Source organism: Rhinolophus ferrumequinum, chromosome 14, assembly GCF_004115265.2.
Source record: "Rhinolophus ferrumequinum isolate MPI-CBG mRhiFer1 chromosome 14, mRhiFer1_v1.p, whole genome shotgun sequence".
NCBI classification, from domain to species: Eukaryota; Metazoa; Chordata; class Mammalia; order Chiroptera; family Rhinolophidae; genus Rhinolophus; species Rhinolophus ferrumequinum.
Genome location: NC_046297.1, coordinates 52,131,338 through 52,152,695, shown reverse-complemented (window position 1 = coordinate 52,152,695; position 21,358 = coordinate 52,131,338). Strand labels below are relative to the sequence as shown.

Genomic DNA, 21,358 nt, shown 5'->3' with positions numbered 1-21,358 from the left:
AAAATGATACTTTGAGATAAATGTTTCTTACCTGTTTTTAAAAAGTTTTTATTTTAAAAATGTTTATAGATTTTTGTCCCAATTCAATATCAATGGATTAGTTAAAACTATAGAAACCGAAAAAAGTTATTAGGATTTTTTGATCCCCCAGAAAGTTTTCTCAGTATGATATGATAGAATTACCCATGGATCAGGAAAATAGTAAATATTCTTACTACTGAACCAGAGTAAATAAGGAATCTGGAATCTAACAAAGGGAGACTGACACTCCATGAGATGTCTTCAGTGGTAACAGGCAGTTGAAATATGGAATATATCAAAAGGGCTTTGAGGCTTTAAAAGTAGGGGCCTAAACTTTTGCCCTAAATTAATGCATCTTCCAATTATTTTTATCCACCCTTTAATTTTATCCCCTCATTTCTTGCATCTGTATTCAACCATTAATCTACTGGGCTCTCGAGTATGAAAAGATATGTGAGGTATTATCCCTATTATTAACATATCCATTTACCATTTAGAGTCGCAGATATAAAAGAAATGAAATAGAGTAATGTACTATTAGATTATACCATTGATTACATGATGGAATTTCAGAAATATGAGAGTGGTGTTGACTGAAGTCATAGAGAAACATAATCCATAAAATTTGCAGAGTTTAGGATGATAAGTGTAATTAAGATAAATGGATGAAGAAAAAAACCCTTTCTGAGTAAGAAGAGGGCAAAAACAAAAGTATTCGTGTGACTTGTATAACCCCTCTGTACAGTGACCAAATCTGTAATTAGTTTTCTTGTGTTGCCATAACAGAATACCACAGACTGGATTGCTTAAACAACAAAAATTAATTTTCTCACAGTTTTAGAAGCTTTGAGCTCAAGATCAAAATTCTGGCACAGTTGTTTTCTTCTGAGAGCCTCTTTCCTTGCCTTGTACATGACTGTCTTCTCCCCACATTTTCATATGGTCTTTTCTCTGTGAGCAAGCATGTGTGTACACACACACATATGCACACACACACACACACACACACACACACACACAAACATATCTCTCCTCTTCCTGTAAAGGCACTAGTACTATTAGATTAGGGCTCAACCCTTATGATTTCATTTAACCTTAATGACCTCCTTAAAGCCTCTGTCTCCAAGTCTCCAAATACAGTCACCTAGGGATTTAGGACTTTAACATATGAATATTGGGAGGACAGATTTCAGTCTGTAACACCTATGTACCACATGCACAATTCTTGTTGGAGACCACTGGAAAATAATACTTAAGAGTAAGGATGAGTTTAATTGGCAAAAGATATTCACAACATTCCAACTTTAGATTAGATAATATTTTTTAAAGGACATATTTCTTTAAGAATTATAAGTAATTTATAAATGCATATAATGCCAGTTATAAAATTTTACATGCACACACACACACACACACACACAATGCCTGTTGTAAAAATGTATATATACAATATAATGCCAATTATATGTTATGTGTATAGGGTGTGTATGTATATATGTATCCAACTGAGTATAAAAAATTGGGAATATAAAAGAGTACAAAGAATAACATAAATAGTATGTCTATGCTGCTGATATGAGAGCAGAGAGTTTAGATCTTTTGTTCATAACTATATTTCCAAAGCCTAGAAAAGTTCTTATCTTAAATAGGCATCTGGTAAATATTGTTTAGTGAACAAATTAATATAAAGTTTTGGGATACTATAGAATATATATATATATATAAATATATATATTGTTTCCTTCTTCACATTAACTTAGAAAAATTTCCCATCCCATAATGTGTTTTTAAAAATCTGATTTTTAAAATGACTTCATGGCACATAGCATTGTCTAATGTGTGTAATTATTCTCTTTTTGTTATTCTTTAATGTTTTGTCTTTTTGAATACAGATTTGTAAGTCTTTTTCACATGCCTTTATGCACACCTCTGTTCACTTAGGATTTTACCTAAGTAGATTAATTATGTCATTGCATATAACTATTTACAAGTTTTGATAAATATTGCCCAATTACTTTCAAAAAATTGTATAATTTAAAATATCACTCCACAGACCTCCTCAAAATTCCAACTAAACTACATAACAATAATTGAGAACTACCTGAAGACTACGTGAGCAGAAGTATTATTACTAAGAATGTGCAGAAGCCACTTTGAGACTAGACACGGAATGGACTCTTCCCACACATGTGTGGTGATTGAAAATCAGGAGGGCTAGCTCAGCTGTAGAGGTACCCACTGAGGAATGAAGGGTCCCAGCCACACACCAGGCTCCCCAGTCCACTGCTGGGAAGAGAAGTCCCCATAACTTCTGGCTGTGAAAACCAGCAGAGGTTGTGGCTGAGTGAGATAGAGGGCATATGGAGTTCCATGTGTTCCTCTTAAAGAGACCACACGGACTTACTCACTCTTGGATTCACTCACTGTGAGCTCCAGCACTAAGGCAAGAGATTGAAAGACACCAGGGACATACAGGGAGGAGCTGAAGTCTGGCTTCAGGGTTAGGGCTGGAGGGGCAGCTTTCTCCCAGACGGAAGTGCCTGAGCAAAAGCCATTGTTCCTTTGTTGAGCCTTCCTGGTATCTGGCCTTCACATGCAGGTGGGCACAATATCTGAATCTCCATCAACCTGGCTAACAATGTCACCCTGTCCTGGTGATTCCTTGTGACCCAGCCCCACCAAACTTGCAACCTGCTTCCAATGGCTTTTCTATTCCAATGGCTTTTCCATACAAATGGCTTGCCTTGGCTCATACTGCAGACTTTAGTAAAATTTCTCAAAGTTTCACAAACCTCAAACAAGCATCATTCCTGAGTGTGCCACTTACCTCTTGCTAAGCAGCCCCAAGTCTGGCACTAGGAGCCACCAGCCTCAGTTCACAGCTTAGCTTCTCTCTCAGGCACCTCCAAAAGTAGCAAAAGTAGTTGCATCTCCAAATCACTTTGTAGCTCATACTAAGTTGCTCCATGCAGGGCACAGACAGCAGCTGACCTTGACCTATAACAGAGACCCTCCCAAAGACCGCAGAAACAACACGTTATGTGACCAACTTCACACCACACCAGAGCACCATCCAACCACCTCTACAAACAACACACCTGAAGAGCAAATTGGGCAGGCATGAGAGTACTGATAAAGCAAATCCTGCTCCAGAGGGTCAGCCACTGAACAACAGATCTTCTGCTGTACTCAGGGCAGATCCTCATAACCAATTAGCTTAAGAATCAATTTCTCCCATTGATGTGTAGACGCCAACCATTGCTCAACTACAACAGGATGGCACACACAACCCTCAGAAGGGGTTTGTGCACCACTGGGACACAGGACAGCTATTATGTAAGGCCACTCTAGGAAGACGAGGAGACATAACAGCTCTACTTAATACTAGAAAGAAACAAAAAACATGTCCTAAATCAAAGAACAAAACAAACCTCCAGAAAAAGAACTAAAAAAGATAGAGACAAGCAATTTACCAGAAGCAGAGTTTAAAATACTGATTATAAGGATGCTCAGTGATCTCAGGGAGAACTTCAACAAAGGGTTAGGTATCATAAAAATGGAGATAGGAAACATAAAAAAAAAAAACAAAAAAACAAAAAAACAAAACAAAAAAAAAAACCAGCCAGTCAGAAATAAAGACTATAATAACTGAAGTGAAGTATACATTAGAGAGAATCAACAGTAGATGAGATGAAGCAGAGGATGTAATCAACAATTTGAAAGATAAGATTACAGAAAACCCTCAATCAGAACAGAAAAAAAGAAAGAAAAAAACATCCAAAAACAGAAAAATGAGGATGGTTTAAAGGACCTCTGGAACAATATCAAGCATACCAACATTTATATCATGTGGGTACCAGAAGGAGAAGAGAGAGAGGGCAAGGAATTGAAAGCCTACTTGAAGAAATAATGACAGAAAATTTATGTGTGTGTGTGTGTGTGTGTGTGTGTACATACAGTGTTAAAATTGTAATACTCAATATATACCGATATCAAAAGATGAATACAAGTCACATTTGACTTCCGAAGTTACAAGAGGTGCTCAAAGTAGTTACTATCAGTGTAATTTAATACAGTTTTTTTTTCTTTCTTAAAATCGGTATAGTTTTTTGGGCACCATCTGTGTGTGTGTATGTGTATTTGTGTGTGTGTGTATGTGTGTATGTGTGTGTGTATACATATATACATATATATATATATGTATATATGTATATATGTATACACAGAGAGAGAGAGAAAGAGAGAAGAGAGAAAGAGCGAGAGAAAAAGGGGGGGGGGTTGAAAATTGCTCTAGTTTAAGGATAGATGACCTGAGATTTCAGAAGGATAGAGAAGTATACAGGTATATCTTTAGATCTCAGTGGTAATTACATTTAAAAGAAATGTTTCTAGTATATAGACTGCAAGATTATATATATCTTCCTAGTGAAATCTGCTTGATACCTAATTTATTCAGTTCACATAGTTAAAGATAGCAGTCAAACTTGTTATTGATATCATGCAGAACATTGATAAAATTTCAACATAATTTACTTTCATGATATATATAACCTGAAGTTTGAGTATCTACATGTTGCTATTCCTAACAAGAAATAAATCAGTGAAATTGCAAGTAACTATTCTATTTAGGTAACTTTCAAACTTGATATTCAATAATAAAATTTAATTCTTCAACCCACAATTAGCAGATGTGTTTTTCAGTCCTTCTATGATGAAATGGTAAAAATATTCATTTAGAAGAATTAGCTTCCAAAATGCAATTCCTCTTTTAATACATGTTAAATGTTCTATTTAATCATGTGAAAAATGAAACTTGGGTAATCATCTCTTTTTATAATCGTTGCTTCACTTATCAATGGTAAATCAGTATACCAGGGATTATAAAACAAGTACATTGATAAATTATGCATAAATTCTCAAACTTGGGTGCATCTTTTTACATGTTTTGGTACTTCCCTGTTCTGTGTCTAGATTTCTTTTAGGATAAAGTGACACCATATCCCATCTGTGATATGTGAATTCCTCACATGTTACCAACAGATACCCGTATTTTTTCTTAAAATTCTTTAGCCTCATCACAAAAAGAGTAAGTGGAGAGAAGGCTATGAAAATGGTTCCCTCTTGAACACAATACTTAGAATGGATGTTGTTGACTTGATTGTATTCAAAATTATATTATCTTTGGAATGAATCAAAACATTACTAGAAGTACTTAAGGATTAGAAATAAACTGCCCGCTGTGGAAAAGGACGTGTGCTCCTTGTTTGATTGTATTCTCTGCTCATGAGCTACTCCTTGCTGTGCTATAATTGATTTTAACTTGCACTTATTGCTGAGAAAGGAAATATGTTGTTTTTATATGCTGTTTTAGAAAATGAGTTGTCAATTGATTATATTTGATTACTAGTGTGTGGTGGATGAGAGTTGACAATATTCAAATTTGTATCAAACTGTTTTAATACGGACTTGATTAAGACTTGAAATGATTTCAATCTGCTTTTAATACAGTGAAGTTTTCCACTGATCTGACTTATACAGGACTTCTATTATCTTGCAGCTCAGTGTGGCGGTGCTATGTCAGATTTCAGTGGTGTGATCCTCAGCCCTGGGTTTCCTGGAAACTACCCCAGCAGTTTAGATTGCACTTGGACAATAAAGCTGCCCGTAGGTTTTGGTATGTATATTAAAAACACATGAAAGAGTTTTCAATGTCATTAAATACATCCTTAAAAATAGATATCAATATCTAATATAAAATACTCACAAATTATAATTTAATTTGCATTACATATGGTTATGTAAATTGAGGAGTGGAATTTAGATAATTGTGCCTTAAACTAAGCACATTTCACCTGGAATACTTGGATAATTGAAAGAATATGGGCATTTCCTAATTTCATAGATAGATAGGCAGATAATTTATGATATTTTCCAGTTTATATGTATAGATGGCTATAGCTTGAGGTAGATGTGTGTGGCAATGATAAATTCAACATGAGTTTCGTGTATAATTGTTTTTGTAACTCTTTTCTTATTGTTTATACCAAGTAGTGAATAGATAAATTATTCTGGTGATCTATTTAATTCATCAAATAGTCATTGTAAATAAATTATGTTTTGCATTTGAAAGTAGTACACATTTTTATATTGGATTTAAATACCCATGTAAATGTAGTACCTTTCTAATACTAATAATGCAAAATTCCCAGTGTTTTGGATATATTGCATCATATACTACATTGCATTTAATAAATTATTTTTCACTCTTATATCACAAATATGTTCTCTTGCAGCTTCTTCATATCATTAGTCTAAATGCATAAATAGAAGTGCTAAATTGAGAATACACTTGTTTGTTCAATCACAGAAGAGTAGGATGAGTAGACATTCCTTGAAGCACAAACCTGGCAGATTTGGAGCAATTGAAAAATTCTGTACGGTCTTACCTATTGAGGATTGAATTTAAGTACCTGATTACCCAAAAGCATCTACAGCTTCAGAATACAAATTCATGTTTAAATGTTTTACATAAATTCACAGAAACTCATAGTTTTGACAATTCTTTACAGAGTACATATTATCCCCCAGGTACTGTGTTAAGCGCTGGGGATAAAATGCATAGTAAAACAAAATTAGTTTTTTTTTCCCCAAGATAAGTTAGAGTCACGATGAGGAGGAAGATAGTTATAGATGCTATTAAAATAAAGTATAATAAAGACTACAGGGTTGTACTTAATGTGGACATCCAGTCTAGTCCAGGAAATGGGGAAAAGTCTTGCCTGCGGAAGTGATACTTGAACTGTGGCTTTAAAGATAAGTAAGAGTCAGCCCAACAAAGAGAGTCATTCTACGGGGAATGGGAAAGAAATTCTAGGTAAACAGAGTGACACATGGAAAGATGCAAATGAAAAAGCTACAGAAATTCAACAAGTCTGAACACCATGTGACTAGCCTGAGGTTTGGAGAGAACTGAAAGCCACTGAGAGAAGTATGCTTAGGGACGTTCTAATGAGGACTAGTCTGGCTACAACACGGAAACACTGTTAGTCTGAAGTAGTCAAATTGAAATGTCTATTGACTGAAAGAGAATACTGATATATATGAATAACATATTTGAACCAATATGGCTGCCCTCATGTGTCTTTTACTAGTCACTTAAGAGGGCTCATCCCATGTTGCTTGTGGAACTAAATGAATTATTTTAAAGTAAATTATTAAATATATTTTCAATAGTGCCATTATATCATCTTCAATTTACCCGTTGCTAATTCTTCCTTGATTCCAAAACCCAACTTCATTAAAAATTAAAAAGAAGACACATCTCTGTTTTAGAAATGAAAACATAAGAGTCTGGTTCTGATTTGATTACATTGAAATAATTCCACTGTTTTATTTGAGTTTTTGCTAAATTAAATATTAGTTCTAATGTATTTCAATAAGTAATTCATAATCTTTTAAAAGAAAATTGAATACAGATCAATAGTTACTGAACTATTTTCTCATGTTCATGAAATAATTATTGACAAGATAATTTGTGAAAAGGGGGATCAGGGAAAATTTTTAGAAAAAATAGCACATCTTGGGGCCTCACATGGTAAGGTAGCCTGTTCAAAGTTCTAAGAAGTTTGTGATTGTACAAGAACATGTTTAATATTTTAAATAATTTTTTCAATATTTCCCATAGTTATTTGTCCAATAGTACTTTTTTTTGATGTAACAAGGAGTTTTCATGTGACTCTTTTTTGAGTAACAAAACGTGACTTTATTAAGTGTAGTTATTAAGAGTAAGCGCTCAAGGGCTGGTGTATCTAAGTTTGAATTTCACCTCTTTTAATTTGTTGTGAAAACTTAGCACATTTGTTTAGCTTCTCTGTGCCTTATTTTCCTCATTCTCATTAGTAACTGTGTACAGTAAATAAGTTAGCATACATAAACAGTTAAAACAGTGCCTAGTGAAAAAGAAAATGCTTAATCAATGTCAGATTTTATTAACAATTGGATAATGGTAGGTATAAGAAAAACATCAAATCCACTAAAACAGAATATAAATTGAATTAGGCAAACATACCTTAACGAGCCTTTTATTTTATTTTTTCCATCCTAGTAACATTTCACTATTTCATATTTTAGTTTTATTTATAAAGATATTGAGACTATTTTGTGGCATTTGAGAATAGTAGTGTTACTTTGAACTATAGCAAATCCATGGCCCAGATCTAGAGAGCATGTCCCTAAACCTCAACGGAAAGATATCAAAGTGTATTAATGTGAGTGTATTTTGTGTGTGTATTTAATTTGGTGAAAAAATAAAGTATTATTATGTTTGCTATTTTTCTTTAGGTGTACATCTCCAGTTTGTAAATTTTTCTACAGAAACCATACATGATTATTTGGAAGTCAGAAGTGGATCCTCAGAAACTAGTACTGTTATTGGCCGACTTAGTGGTCCTCAAATACAATCTTCCTTATTCAGCACGACCCATGAAACCAGCCTGTATTTTCACAGTGACTATTCACAAAACAAGCAAGGGTTCCACATTGTATACCAAGGTGAGATGGATAATAAAAAGTGAAAGTTTATTTAGCCCCGGATCAGGTAGTAGCAATCTTACTAACTCTTAAGTATTTTGTATTTTTAGAAAGAGAAAGGAACCTAAATCAAGGCAAGCTTCAATTAGCAAGATTTTTTAAAATAATGTAATTTACGGGCAACTGTATAAGGGGAATGATGTCTTTCTGAGGCCTTAGAAAACTCTAATCATGAAAAAAGGATTAAATTAATCTTAAAACACAATAAATTAAGTCAAGACAAGGTAGTTAAAGCAAAGCAAGCTGACTATCAAAGATTTATGTTTGCTTTTGTATAAAAATAAATATATTGAAAAGATATTTTATAGTACTCATCTATTATATATAAAATTATTTTACTTTATAATGATAGAATAATGTGGCATACCTTGATTCCATTCTATAGTCATAAGAATATAAAATAAAAATTTTGACAATCATGTATTAGGCCTATTTCTGATATAAAAGTGCTGCATGACCCTGAGTAAGATTTTTATCCTTTTCGAATAGGTTGGATTCTGGTAGGTAGACCTAGGCTCAAATGTTGGTTCTCCCTGTTTAATCTAAAGTGGCCTAGGGTTCGACTCCATTTTTCCATTGGCATGATGGAGTTAGTAATAGTATCTCCCAGAAAAGTTGTTTTTAAGTTTATATGATAAAATGAATGTAAAATATATATATATATATATATATATATATATATATATATATATATATATATGATGATTTATATCATCAGTACTTATTTGGTGCATTTTAGCTACTTTTATTATATTATTTCACATCTAATAAAGTCTAAAATTTTAAATTAAACTTATGATATTTTACACAAACAACGTAATTCCAGTGACTTCAATGTTTAATCAAATTATTTGAAATGTATTTCTCTGCTGTAATTATTAAAGGATTTCATGAGTGTGTGATACTTTTGGATGTGAGCTCCAGGAGAGCAGGGACCTTTGTGTTATTCATTGATGTATCTTAAGTGCCTAGAACCATAACAGTACAATAAATATTTGCTTAACAAAAGTATATACCCAAAATGACATTTAAGTGTAGTTAAAATAGACATGACATCCAACTGCATAGGTCTAAACTAATTACAATTTGTATTATGTTTGCATACATAATTTAAGAGCATGTGACACAGCATTCTTTATATAAAATAGGAGTCATTTCTACCACCTCTCAGTACACAATTAAGTGTGTTCCCAGTGAATTTAATTATCTCAGAAACAATTGGGCCACTAATTTTCTTCTTTGCTGCTAGAAAACTCAGAGCGTTATCTGTGGTCCTTCTCTTGCAAGTATATAGGGCCTTATGCCAGCACTTTTTTATTTCACTTAAAACCAGCTTCATCTTTTCTTCCCTGCCCTCATTTCTCCTCTGCCTCTCAAAATAGTGTTCTTATTTCAATGATGTAAAACTAAAAATTGGACTTTATTAACTGCATCTTTCTGTCAATGTGTCCTTGAAAAAAGATTCATTATTTACATAATAAAAGTATAAAAGATGTAGACTCTGTTACTGTTACTGATCTAATATGAATATCATTTACATGAGCCATAATGTATTACAATTATCACTAGATATTATTTGTGAATTACGTTGAATTTTAAAATTATCTCTTGTTTTACTGCATTTATATCATTCAGCTCCTGGCATTTTTGAGAAATGGGTTACTTGATACAGAGTAACAGAATCAATGTTATTTTTGGATTATCTTGCGATTAGACTTTAAGAACTTTCTGAATGTTTACACTTGATCTTATCTTGCGATTAGACTTTAAGAACTTTCTGAATGTTTACACTTGATCTTAGCCAAAAGGCCGAGAAGTGATTTACTTTCTGAATTTTTGAGAAATGCATAGTAATCACTGGTCATGGTCTCTAAATTGATCAGTGTTTAAGCACTTACTATGTGAAGTGCAATGGGCAAGACTTTTGGGTATGATAAACAAAACAAATAGGAACTTAAATCTCAAGGAGACTATAGAACAATAGGAGTATGAACAAATAAATATGCAGTTATACTACAGTGCCAAAAATATCATGTTAACTAAACAAAATTTATATTAGAAGGAAATTTGTTTACTAGTACTTTATATTATTCAATAACTTCTTTGGAGAAACTAAACAGAGGGATATTGTGGCTTGTTTCTTTTAGAGAAAAATTAGTAAAATATTCAAAAAGGCTCAGAATTAGGTTTACACACATTTAATTTATTCTATGTATATGCAGTGTAAGTAGGAAGCAATTACATTCTATGTAAAGGAATCAGAATATGCTTGATTAAAATTGTGGCTGTAAGAGTCGTTTACATTTTCATTAAAACTTATAATTTAGGTAGATTGCACAAGCGGGTGAAGAAACTGAATGCACTTTTATGAATTGTACTACATTGCAAATGTGAAAATTGTAGACATGAGAAGAAACATATATCGTATTCTCATTGACATCATTTATTATAAACCTGAATTACTGGTTATAACCAACTGCAAGCAACACTGTCTCTATTTTGCAAGTTACAAATAGTACTCATCTGTGGTCTTCCAAAATTCATTCTTTTCCCTTTGGCAGCCTATCAGCTCCAAAGCTGTCCTGATCCACGCCCGTTTCGAAATGGCTTTGTAATTGGCAATGATTTTACTGTGGGTCAAACCGTTTCATTTGAATGTTTCCCTGGATACACACTAATTGGAAATTCAGCTCTCACTTGCCTTCATGGAGTGAGTCGTAATTGGAATCATCCACTTCCAAGGTGTGAAGGTATGCTTCATCTATGTTTAATATGTTTTGTTTTGGCACTCTTTTGTGTCTTCCTTTTCAAATAGCATGCTAAACATACAGTCTCTCTTTCAGTTGAATAATTATAGTTACTACACAGGTAAAACCCTGAAAGCTCCATGAATAACTGATTTTATCATTATTGGCAGAAATCCTAACCTTCTCATTTGAGGTGAAAATAAAGTTAAAACTTTAGAGCTCCGCGCCTGTGTGTGTCTATGTACATGCATGTGCATGTGTTTAATAATAATTATTCTTATATAAACCAATAACCCAGATACTGCTACTGAATTTGGGCTCATTTCCTCTTAAAAATATCTGTTAAATAAAAATGCCTTGAACCTCTTATAAGGCCATATATGTATACATGATACAAGAAAAATAAAAGGTGAACAGTGTACTTACTGATAAAGTATTTGAAAAAAGAGATGACAATGTAATAGTTAATGACTGTAGCATGCCTCATGTGGAAAAATAAATAAAAACTGACTATACAAGTATTTTGTTCATGGTTTGCAACTGCATTTTATATACCTAATTGAGATAAAAACAATGCAGATGTATCTTATACTGCTTAAGAGGTATGCAATGTTTGTCTTTTTCTCTGTATTCAATTCACTTTTATTTTAACATTTTGCTTTGTATCTTTTCTGTAGCTCTTTGTGGAGGGAATATAACCGCGATGAATGGCACCATTTACTCTCCTGGGTATCCTGATGAATATCCCAACTTTCAAGATTGTTTTTGGCTTGTAAGAGTAGCCCCTGGGAATGGAATCTACATCAATTTCACTGTCCTTCAAACAGAGCCAATCTATGATTTCATTACTGTATGGTAAGCCAGGACCCTTGTTATTGGTTGATTCAATTACATATAACAGTGAAACAAGGTAGCAATGAAAATATGTCACAACTATCTGTAAACAGAAATTGCTATCTGATATTTGAATCGGTGTGAGTAACTGAGGGTGACAGTATGTGTTTTGTAGAATGAGACAAAAAAGAGAAATACATTTTGGATTATTTGCCCATAAAGTAGCTAAACACTTTGAACAAAAACTTTACGTGTGAAAAAACATTTAAATTTATTATTAAATTAATATGTAAAAAACATGGAATTAATATCAATAAGTTTAAAGGAAGAAAGTTCTCTGAAAAAACAGTGAAAATTAAAAGCCTATGTTCAAATCACAATTTTAAATATAATTATTGAATTTCTGTCATAATAATTCGTTACAAAATAAATTTGCATTATCCTGTTAATTAAAACATCTTTATTTAAAATATATTGCAAAGAAAGTATCTAAAGTAATTATTGGTAATTGGCTAATAGAATTACTGTATGAGTTCTAAGATCCCTTCCAAATTTCACAGTCTACGATACTCAAGATTACTTTAAAGAAAATAAAATGAGGGCAAATTTCAAGGATTTTTGAGGCTCTTGGTTGTGGTCAGGAAACCAAACACCATGTAATTCTTTGCAGCTAACATGGGTGCATTTCCTTTAGGTAAAAATGTCATCTTTTTTTTTTTTTTTTTTACATTTTTAAATATTTTATCATCTACATAAACATAAAATATACCAATATGATTGAGCGATCATTGGTAATTTCAATTTTGCATGTTTTTCATCTCATATGTAATATTTTTATTAAACTTTATGGAAAACTCTCCAAAAAATTAATCTCAATCTCTCTTTCTCCCCTCTCTACTCTGTCTCTCTCTGATAGGGATGGGCCAGATCAAAACTCACCTCAGATCGGGCAATTCAGTGGCAATACTGCTTTGGAATCAGTCTATAGCACTTCAAATCAGATTCTAATCAAATTCCACAGTGATTTTACAACAAGTGGCTTTTTTGTTCTCAGCTATCATGGTTCGTATTATCTAAGAGTTTATATTTCATTTGGTATTGTTTAAAATTGTCCTGGAAAAATGAGTGTAAAATATATTTAACACATGATTGAAAAGATATTAAAATTTGATACTTTTTTATCCTTTCAAACACATATTTATTTGTAAAGAATAACCTCTTCAAAGCTTTTAAGGACATTAAAATGTAAGCAAATGGAAATAGGAAATAAATCAGTCAGTAATTACACCATAGAAAATAATCATTTTTCACATGGAAATCAATAAAAGAGAACCAGCTGTTCATATTTCATTGCATGTAACTGTGAGACATTAATAGATTTTTCAATACAAAATGTTTTATCTACTCAACCTGCTGTGAGTCTTTCTAAAATTAGCTTTTATCTTTATGCTTTGGATCTTATTACTCATTCATTTATACTCTTGTTTCAAAAATGTATCTACTCTAGAATCATAGTTTTAAGTGACTATTCCATATTATTAAGTTCATAGTTTTTACTACTGTGGCATAATTTATGAAGAGTTTTAATTTTAATTCTTTGTGTAGAATTATTATGGGTTCTCTCTTCTTAACATTAACTTTTTGAGATAACATTCATATGGTTTCATAGAGTTTTAAAATTTTTCTTTAATTTTAAATTCATATTATTTCATTATAAATAAGAAAATGTTTATTTATTTCTAATGATCACATCCCTTTATCTGCTATGACCATACTTCCATAAAACACATTCTGATTCATAATGACTTTGTCAGACCAATACCGTATTTCACAGGATCAATAAGCTAAATGAAATGTGTAAGTTATATGAAAATATGCAACATGAGCATGTACTTTGTACATTACATTGATATACAATTTAATATTTTCATCCTTTTTGACACAAAGTAAAGCTTTGATATTCAAACCTTATATTCCATGAAAAATATGGTAAGTCAGTTATGGTTATGCTGACTTTCAAAGCACTTTGGGTTTAGAAATAGAGAATTGGTAAGAAAACTCTTGTTTTGCTTAATCTCAGTACTTATCAGCCACTAGATGGTACTCAATTTGTACTTCTGTAGGGCCTACGGCTGCAGGTACACTCCAGCATAGCCAATCAGAAAGGGGACATTCAGTTAGATAAATTTTATTCAGACTTTTTATTGTTTAATCACTCATTTGCCTTTTTTACTGACTTGGTTATTGATGCTGACAATATGTAGAGAAAGTCTAAGGCTATAACAATAGCTTTATTACTTTGACAGATAATCATAACTCAGGAAGCAATAAATTAAATAATAGTTAAGGTCAAAGATGAATTAGTTGGTGACCTGCACTTTGTATATTTTCTTTTTTCATGGTTCCCTACATACATTTTTATTGTTTTGTGATCCCTGCCTGAACAAATGACAAAGAAGGGACTATTCATTGATGGACTATCCATAAGATAACCTTATAGAAGTATAAATCTCTTGTAAAACTTAGGAGACATTGGGGAAACATTAGGAGACAAAGGGGATATATTGTCAGAGAAGAGGGTGTCTGTGTATGTGTGTGTGTATTCGTATAGAAAAGATTACAATTACAGGGAGTATGTACACACACACAAAATATGATTTACATAGACATTTATGTAAATGTATACAAAAATTCTTATACCAAAATATGTTTCACCTGTTGTATAACTAGGTTTTGAGTCATGTATAATAAAAACAGAATTAGCTAAGGAAAAAGAAGATCAAGTGTTCAGTGTTTCATTTTCCAGTTGACTTTGGACAAGTTACCTTTTGGTCTCCCCCCCTTTTTTTTAGCTATAAAACAACATGGTAGGATTGCTGAGAGGATTCATGAGCTATTGTGTATAGAAAAATTATTCCCATTACCCGCATAAATTAGGATGAACCATTTGAAAATTTTGCTCAAAAAGTGCTGGGCAATTTTGCGTAGCTTAACCCAAGTAATTGCTGTCAATGTTACTAGTATTATCAGCATGATGTTGCAGAGATGATATGAGAATTGGAGGCAAAGGATACCGTGTTTCCCTGAAAATAAGACTGGATCTTATATTAATTTTTGCTCCAAAAGACACATAGGCTTATGTTCAGGGAGTGTCATCCTGAAAAATCTTGCTAGGGCTTCTTTTCCAGTTAGATCGTATTTTCAGGGAAACACGGTAATACACAGTTAGCATAGTACCTGGCAGAGTAGATGTTCAGTAAATTGTTCCTTTCCTTCCCTTCCCTTATCTTACATTTTAGATTTTGCTAATAGACCATTTATTTTTATACTTTAAATTTCATAACAAGGCACAATTGCCAGAGCCTAAAGAAGCCTAACATTCTCATCAATATCTGTGGGAATTTTACCTAAACCTTAAAAATAACCTTGAAATTCGGAAATGTAGTCAGGGCCCGTGTTAAAACTGACAAATGCTTTCCATTCTACCAGCCCTCTTAGGCTAATATTCCTAAAGCACTGCTTTCATCCTGACTCACCTTTTCAAGAATGCAGGATACCTACATTAAATCAATGTTAAAGCTACCTTATAATCTGGTTCACTGAATCTTACTCCCTAGTGTCTACTCTGACTCCAGTCAGTTTTGTTCTCTCACTGCTTCCTGAGCTTCCGTTCTCAAATGGTGTCTTACTCAATCTTCAATTCTGTAAGTCTCTCCATGTTAAGTCCTGTTTCCTACATTTCTTGATAACTGGAATTCATAGGATCACTAGCATCTTTTCTCTGATTGCACATAACTCTTTTAACCAAATTTTTGAGAACTTAATTATGGTATGGTGTATTGTTTTATAAGCCTGTGAGTTTAATAATGGTGAATGCTTTTTTGAGGACGCAGATCACATTTCTTCTGCCTCTTAAATTAACCCTTTTATATTTTGATTATTGACTGATGGATTACTTACATTTTTGTTTTACAGTGGGAATAGTGTGTTCAGATTTTTTCAAAAGTTGTGTAATTTATTTGAGCTGTAATAGTGACAAGTTTCACAAAGATCATTTTACACTCTGTGGATATATGCCCATCCCCCCTCACAGAAACAACAAAAAAAGTCTGTTTTCAAATTAGTATTAATACAATTAATACAATTTAATACAACTAAAATATAATATTGATATCTTGTGCCCATATTCAGTACCTATAGCTTAGTGCCAAAGTGAACTCTCATAACGATAAAAAACGTTGTTTAAGTCATTTGCTATTTTTTCGATAAGTATACCAGTAGGTAATTTACTATTTAACACTTATTTTAAGCCGATTGATTACACCTAAGCTTAGAATGGTTTACTCCCATATTCAGTTTTCTTTAAATTCTCATTGGTTTAATATCTCCTGTTATGCTCTTCCCTATAAGAAATAAGTGCTTTTCTTAGGACTTGTGTATTTATTATACAAAATCGACAGATCCATATTTTCACATATTTTCTTAAGATCACATTGATCATTTAGGTTTTATTTATTAATATATTTTAATATGTCTGAAAGGAGAAAAACATGTGTTTTATTTTTCTCTAACCTGACTTCCTTATGAGATCCAGCCAGCCATCTGTCTTTATAAAATATCACTTTCAGAAAGCCTTTCATGATCAAAAATAACATTTATAAAAAGCTTTGCAAAATGAAATTTCTGTGCAATGAAAAAAATAGGACAGGTGCAACTGTTGAGGCACTTTTTCTCATATATCACATTTCTTCTTCATCTGAGGAAATGTTTTTGTCTGTCTCTGTATTGCCATAATTGTAATTCCCTAAAGTAATAACGGAATATTCTTGATATCTGACATACAGTCAAGATGGGGTTGGCTTATAATAAACGATAACATTCAGTCCTCATCAGTGACTCTTTGGAAGTAAATTACATAAAACCTATTTAACTGCATGTTTGTGCAGACACTGACTTTGTATGCTACTTACTGTAAGAGTCATAGCTGCCATTTACTGAAAACTTAAAATTCCTGGCACTATGAGAGGTATTTTCCATGTATTCTTGCTAATTTTTGTAATAACTCTGCAAGATAAGTATTATTATCCCCATTTTAATAATGAAAGAACTGAATGAAAAAATTTGTAATGGACATAAAGCCAGATATTTCTATTCTAATAAATAGAAGTGCTGCCTGGAATTCAAAAGAGGTCTGTCTGACTCCAAAGAATGACTTATTTTTAAATAATGACAACAACAGCAATAAAATAATAGCTTAAATGTATTGAGATTTTACTAAGTGCCAGAGAATGTCCTAAGCTAGTATTATCTTTTGCATAAATTATATTTAATGGTATATAAACCTAATTTTTCTTTAAAAATTTAGCAAAAATGATTTTCACTTTTAGCAAGGTTATAGGTCATCTTTTTTTTTTTTTTTTTAAGAAAACTCTTTTAATTATAACTTGGAGCTTGGCACTTCTTAGTGCTTCTCTTCCACAGGACCTAGATGCTGACTATGATATGTTGGCATGTTTAGCGCAGCTTAGTGTTTTTTTGTTCTTAGTTCCCAAAATGTGCTACAGTCATTCTGTAAAGAGAAAATAAGCTTTATTCAAGGTCTGACTTAGGCAATCAAAACAATCAGGAGGGTATAGTATAGCCAGAATGCATATCTATTAATTTAAAATAGAAGGTATCATTTTACTGTTTATATCAGATATTCAATATCAGATATTCAATTTACACTCAGATTTTCTTAATATGATTTAATTATCAAATTATACTCGGATTGTCTTAATATGATTTAATAATTTATATTATTTATTGTTTTCTATTATTGGCACAACTGTAAAAGAATGCGTTGATTTTATATTGACTTTCGGATTATTTTTATGAATTGCATTTAAAAGACCTGCAATGTCTCGTAGGTCATCTTTTAAGGTTACATTGCCTTTATGATAAATGCTGTATTTGGGGACAAGTATATTTAACTCCACAAAGTCTCATCCTAAAAGAGATTGCTGTAGATATAAGGACACAGTTTGTATAAAACATAAATCAGTATTACTTTGAACTATGTGACCCCTTTGCCTCACAAAACCTAAAGACCTTACCTCGTTTCATATTTCAATAGATTTAATTTTGAACTCATAAAGTGTTTCATTGTTTGATGTCCAGAGAGCATAGGTGATATAGGTATTTTAGAATTATATATAAATGTGTATGTTGAAGCTACACACCAAACTGCTGAAGCTGTCATGAGGAAAAGATAATGCCATTTACTGTTATTTAATGACTATCTAGTGATTATTAGATATGACTAAAAGTCATGTAAAAGTGCTTACTATGTTTTGACACTTCACTTTATGTGCATACCTATTGATGAGTTATGTTATGCATTTTCTACATTATTTTACTGTCCCTCCCCTCTAGCCAAAGTCCATCAGGAACACACCTTTAATTAAATAAGGCTGGTTTTATTGACTCATTGTAACAAGTGAGACACATACCTTGAGGGATCCTTGGCATCTCAGTAAGAGGGTTTTAGGAGAGGCTAGTAATAGGATTTGGGCTGTGTAAGATGGTTCTGGAAAGGTACCAAGAAGCATGCTTTTCCTCTGGATTGGGTGCTGTCAGAACATTGGAGCAGTTCTATAATTGGGTATCTTAATACTTTTTATCTAGAAGGTAAAAGGCATGGGACACCCCTAAAACTATAATTGGTATGGAAGCAACATTCATTCATTATCTGTGATGGAAGAACCTTGGTCATTTTGAGGGTTTGGACTGTTTCTTGTTCTTGTTTTTGTTTTCTTTGCTCAGATATGATTGTGGAAAGGTCTTGCTTTTGTCTTCCTCCAACAAGGTCAAAGAATTACCACCTGATGTTTGTGAATTTGTTCATGGTCAACAGTACAAAACCTAGGTCTATCAGTTAGAGCCAGGCCTGCTCTAAACTAACAGAATACAGGAGATGTTTTGTTTTGTTTTATTTTCAGTATGCAGAGTAGTGTAAAGTGATAGTTAAAAATAGCTATAGCATGTTCCTTCATAGCTAAAAGCAAATCAAACTATGGTGGTAAAGTGGGAGAGGAAAACTGAGACTGACAAAGACAAAATCTTACCATTGATGTGCTGTTACCTACTAATATCCCAGGTAACTGGACCACTTAACAAAACGTCCCTGGGCACGTTACTTTTCAGATTCTAATGGGCTCAGCATTAACGCAGGATATTTTCAAGTAGCTATTTGAATATGGAGACGTCAATTCATGCAGCAGATATTGGAATTTTCTTATGGATACTCCAGGAAATTTCCCAGTAGCTTTGTGTACTTCTGTTATTCCATCCCTAGGGAAATACTAAGGGTGGGGTAGATCATGTTGATACATTCTTCATGAAAGAGAATTTTCTGTGTCATCTGTAAATCCAGGGATGAGCATTTTCTCTTGATTTCTAAGATTCATCTTTAGGCAGAAACAAACCGATTATGAAATATTAATAGAACAAAAATGATGTTTGTATGTTATTTAAGCACTGCTGAAACTTACTCATGTCAACTCACTAGCAGATTTTCTCCAAACTGGAAAAAAAAAAGTAATTATTTTTCCCTCTTAATTAGAACTAGTAGACCATTTATTTAAACACTCTTAAGTCTGTTTTTATGTGGAACTGTTTAAACTTATTTTATATAACTTTTGAAATAACATTGCCAAAATTACATAACTGAACATGTAGTTATCAATGCTTTTTCTCCTCCAAATTTTCCCCCAAATCATGAAATTATCACACTTGAACTAATCTGAGTCACCACTGAAGTACACCAGTGGTTATAGTGAGCTGTTAGCGTTTAGCGAGCAGAGAACATTATGCTGTTTTTTGTTTTTTGTTTTCCTCTGTAAGGAATACGTTTTTTTTTACTTGGCAGAAAGGTTGTACACTTGTGCTTTTTTGGTTTAAAAAAAGAATGGGGAATGGCAATTTGCCAATGTTCTGTTTGTTTGTTTGTTTGTTTTTAAGAAGCCTTAACAGCTCAGTTGAACTGAAGTAGATAAATACAACATTCTTTTCTGGGACAAGGTTGGATGTTTCATTACAAAGAAAATAGGAAATTAAAAATAGCCAAAAAATATTGCCAGAGACAAACCCTAAAGCAATTTCCGAAAGCAAATTTATTGGACCAGGAACCAGACATCTATACACATTTAAACAAAAATAGGGAACTATTCAAACAATAGTCATCCTCAAAAAATACTGACATGTAGAATACGATGCCCTCATGCAGTTATTAAACAGTCAATGGTGTTTTAAAGCCAAATGGAATGTCAAATGAAATGATTCTTCTGAAGAGAACACAGATTTAGATCAAATGTATATTTTAAATGTGTAAATCGCTATGTTATACAGCATTATCATTAATGGTCATAATTATGAAGCTGTTTCTAAATAGAACAATCCATGAAAAGCATGGACTAAAATACCTGTTAATACTATTTAAAATTTAGATGACACAGTTGAAAAGTTTCAGTTCAGTTCTGCCAGTAACGATGTGTGGCCCTGTCGACCTCACTTCACTTCGCTAGGCCTCCTCCTCCCTCCACTGCCCCCAAATAAAGAGATTAGAATAGGTGATTTATAAAGTGACTTCCAGGTCAATCAACCTGTATAATTCTAACCTGTACATTTTGGGTGTATTCATCCTAGACCTGTATATTTTTTTTCCAAAGTATATACATTATAAAGGATGAGATATTATTTTAACTCAGTTATCAGTTAGTATTTATTGAATATGATTTTCAGGACTCTGTTGCTATCAGTTTTGAGACCACAGACACATACAACCTTTATTATACAGGACTCAAAAATGAGATGGTGAACTCAAGGACTTAATATTATAGTATAACATACATCAAAGTAAAACAAATAAAGAATCTCAACATTTTCAAAATACAGCCAATTTAAATCATAATAAAACCCCAAATGCTTGTTTGATGTGTTCTGGGAAGTCACATGGGTACTAGCCCTTGGAATGACGTTGGGGTTGTGAGTTAAGTCATGTGATTGAGATGCTATGTGTTCAGGGCACAACTGTCATCACAGTATCCATGCTCGTGTCAATGTTTGACAAACAGGGAATGTCCTTTCCCTTTGAAATGACCATATGTGTCAGGCACGATTCTAAGCAC

At 32.7% G+C, this 21,358-nt stretch overlaps 1 protein-coding gene across 1 annotated transcript in view; it reads left to right on the top strand.

Annotated features, from left to right (window-relative positions):
• Positions 1-21,358, top strand: part of CSMD3 (CUB and Sushi multiple domains 3) — a 1,093,095-nt gene that overhangs the window by 967,707 nt on the left and 104,030 nt on the right. Inside the window, exons 41-45 of the mRNA XM_033126920.1 lie at positions 5,579-5,695; positions 8,362-8,571; positions 11,172-11,360; positions 12,035-12,212; positions 13,108-13,253. Of these exons, the coding sequence (XP_032982811.1) occupies positions 5,579-5,695; positions 8,362-8,571; positions 11,172-11,360; positions 12,035-12,212; positions 13,108-13,253 (840 nt within the window). The remainder of the gene's footprint in view (positions 1-5,578; positions 5,696-8,361; positions 8,572-11,171; positions 11,361-12,034; positions 12,213-13,107; positions 13,254-21,358) is intronic.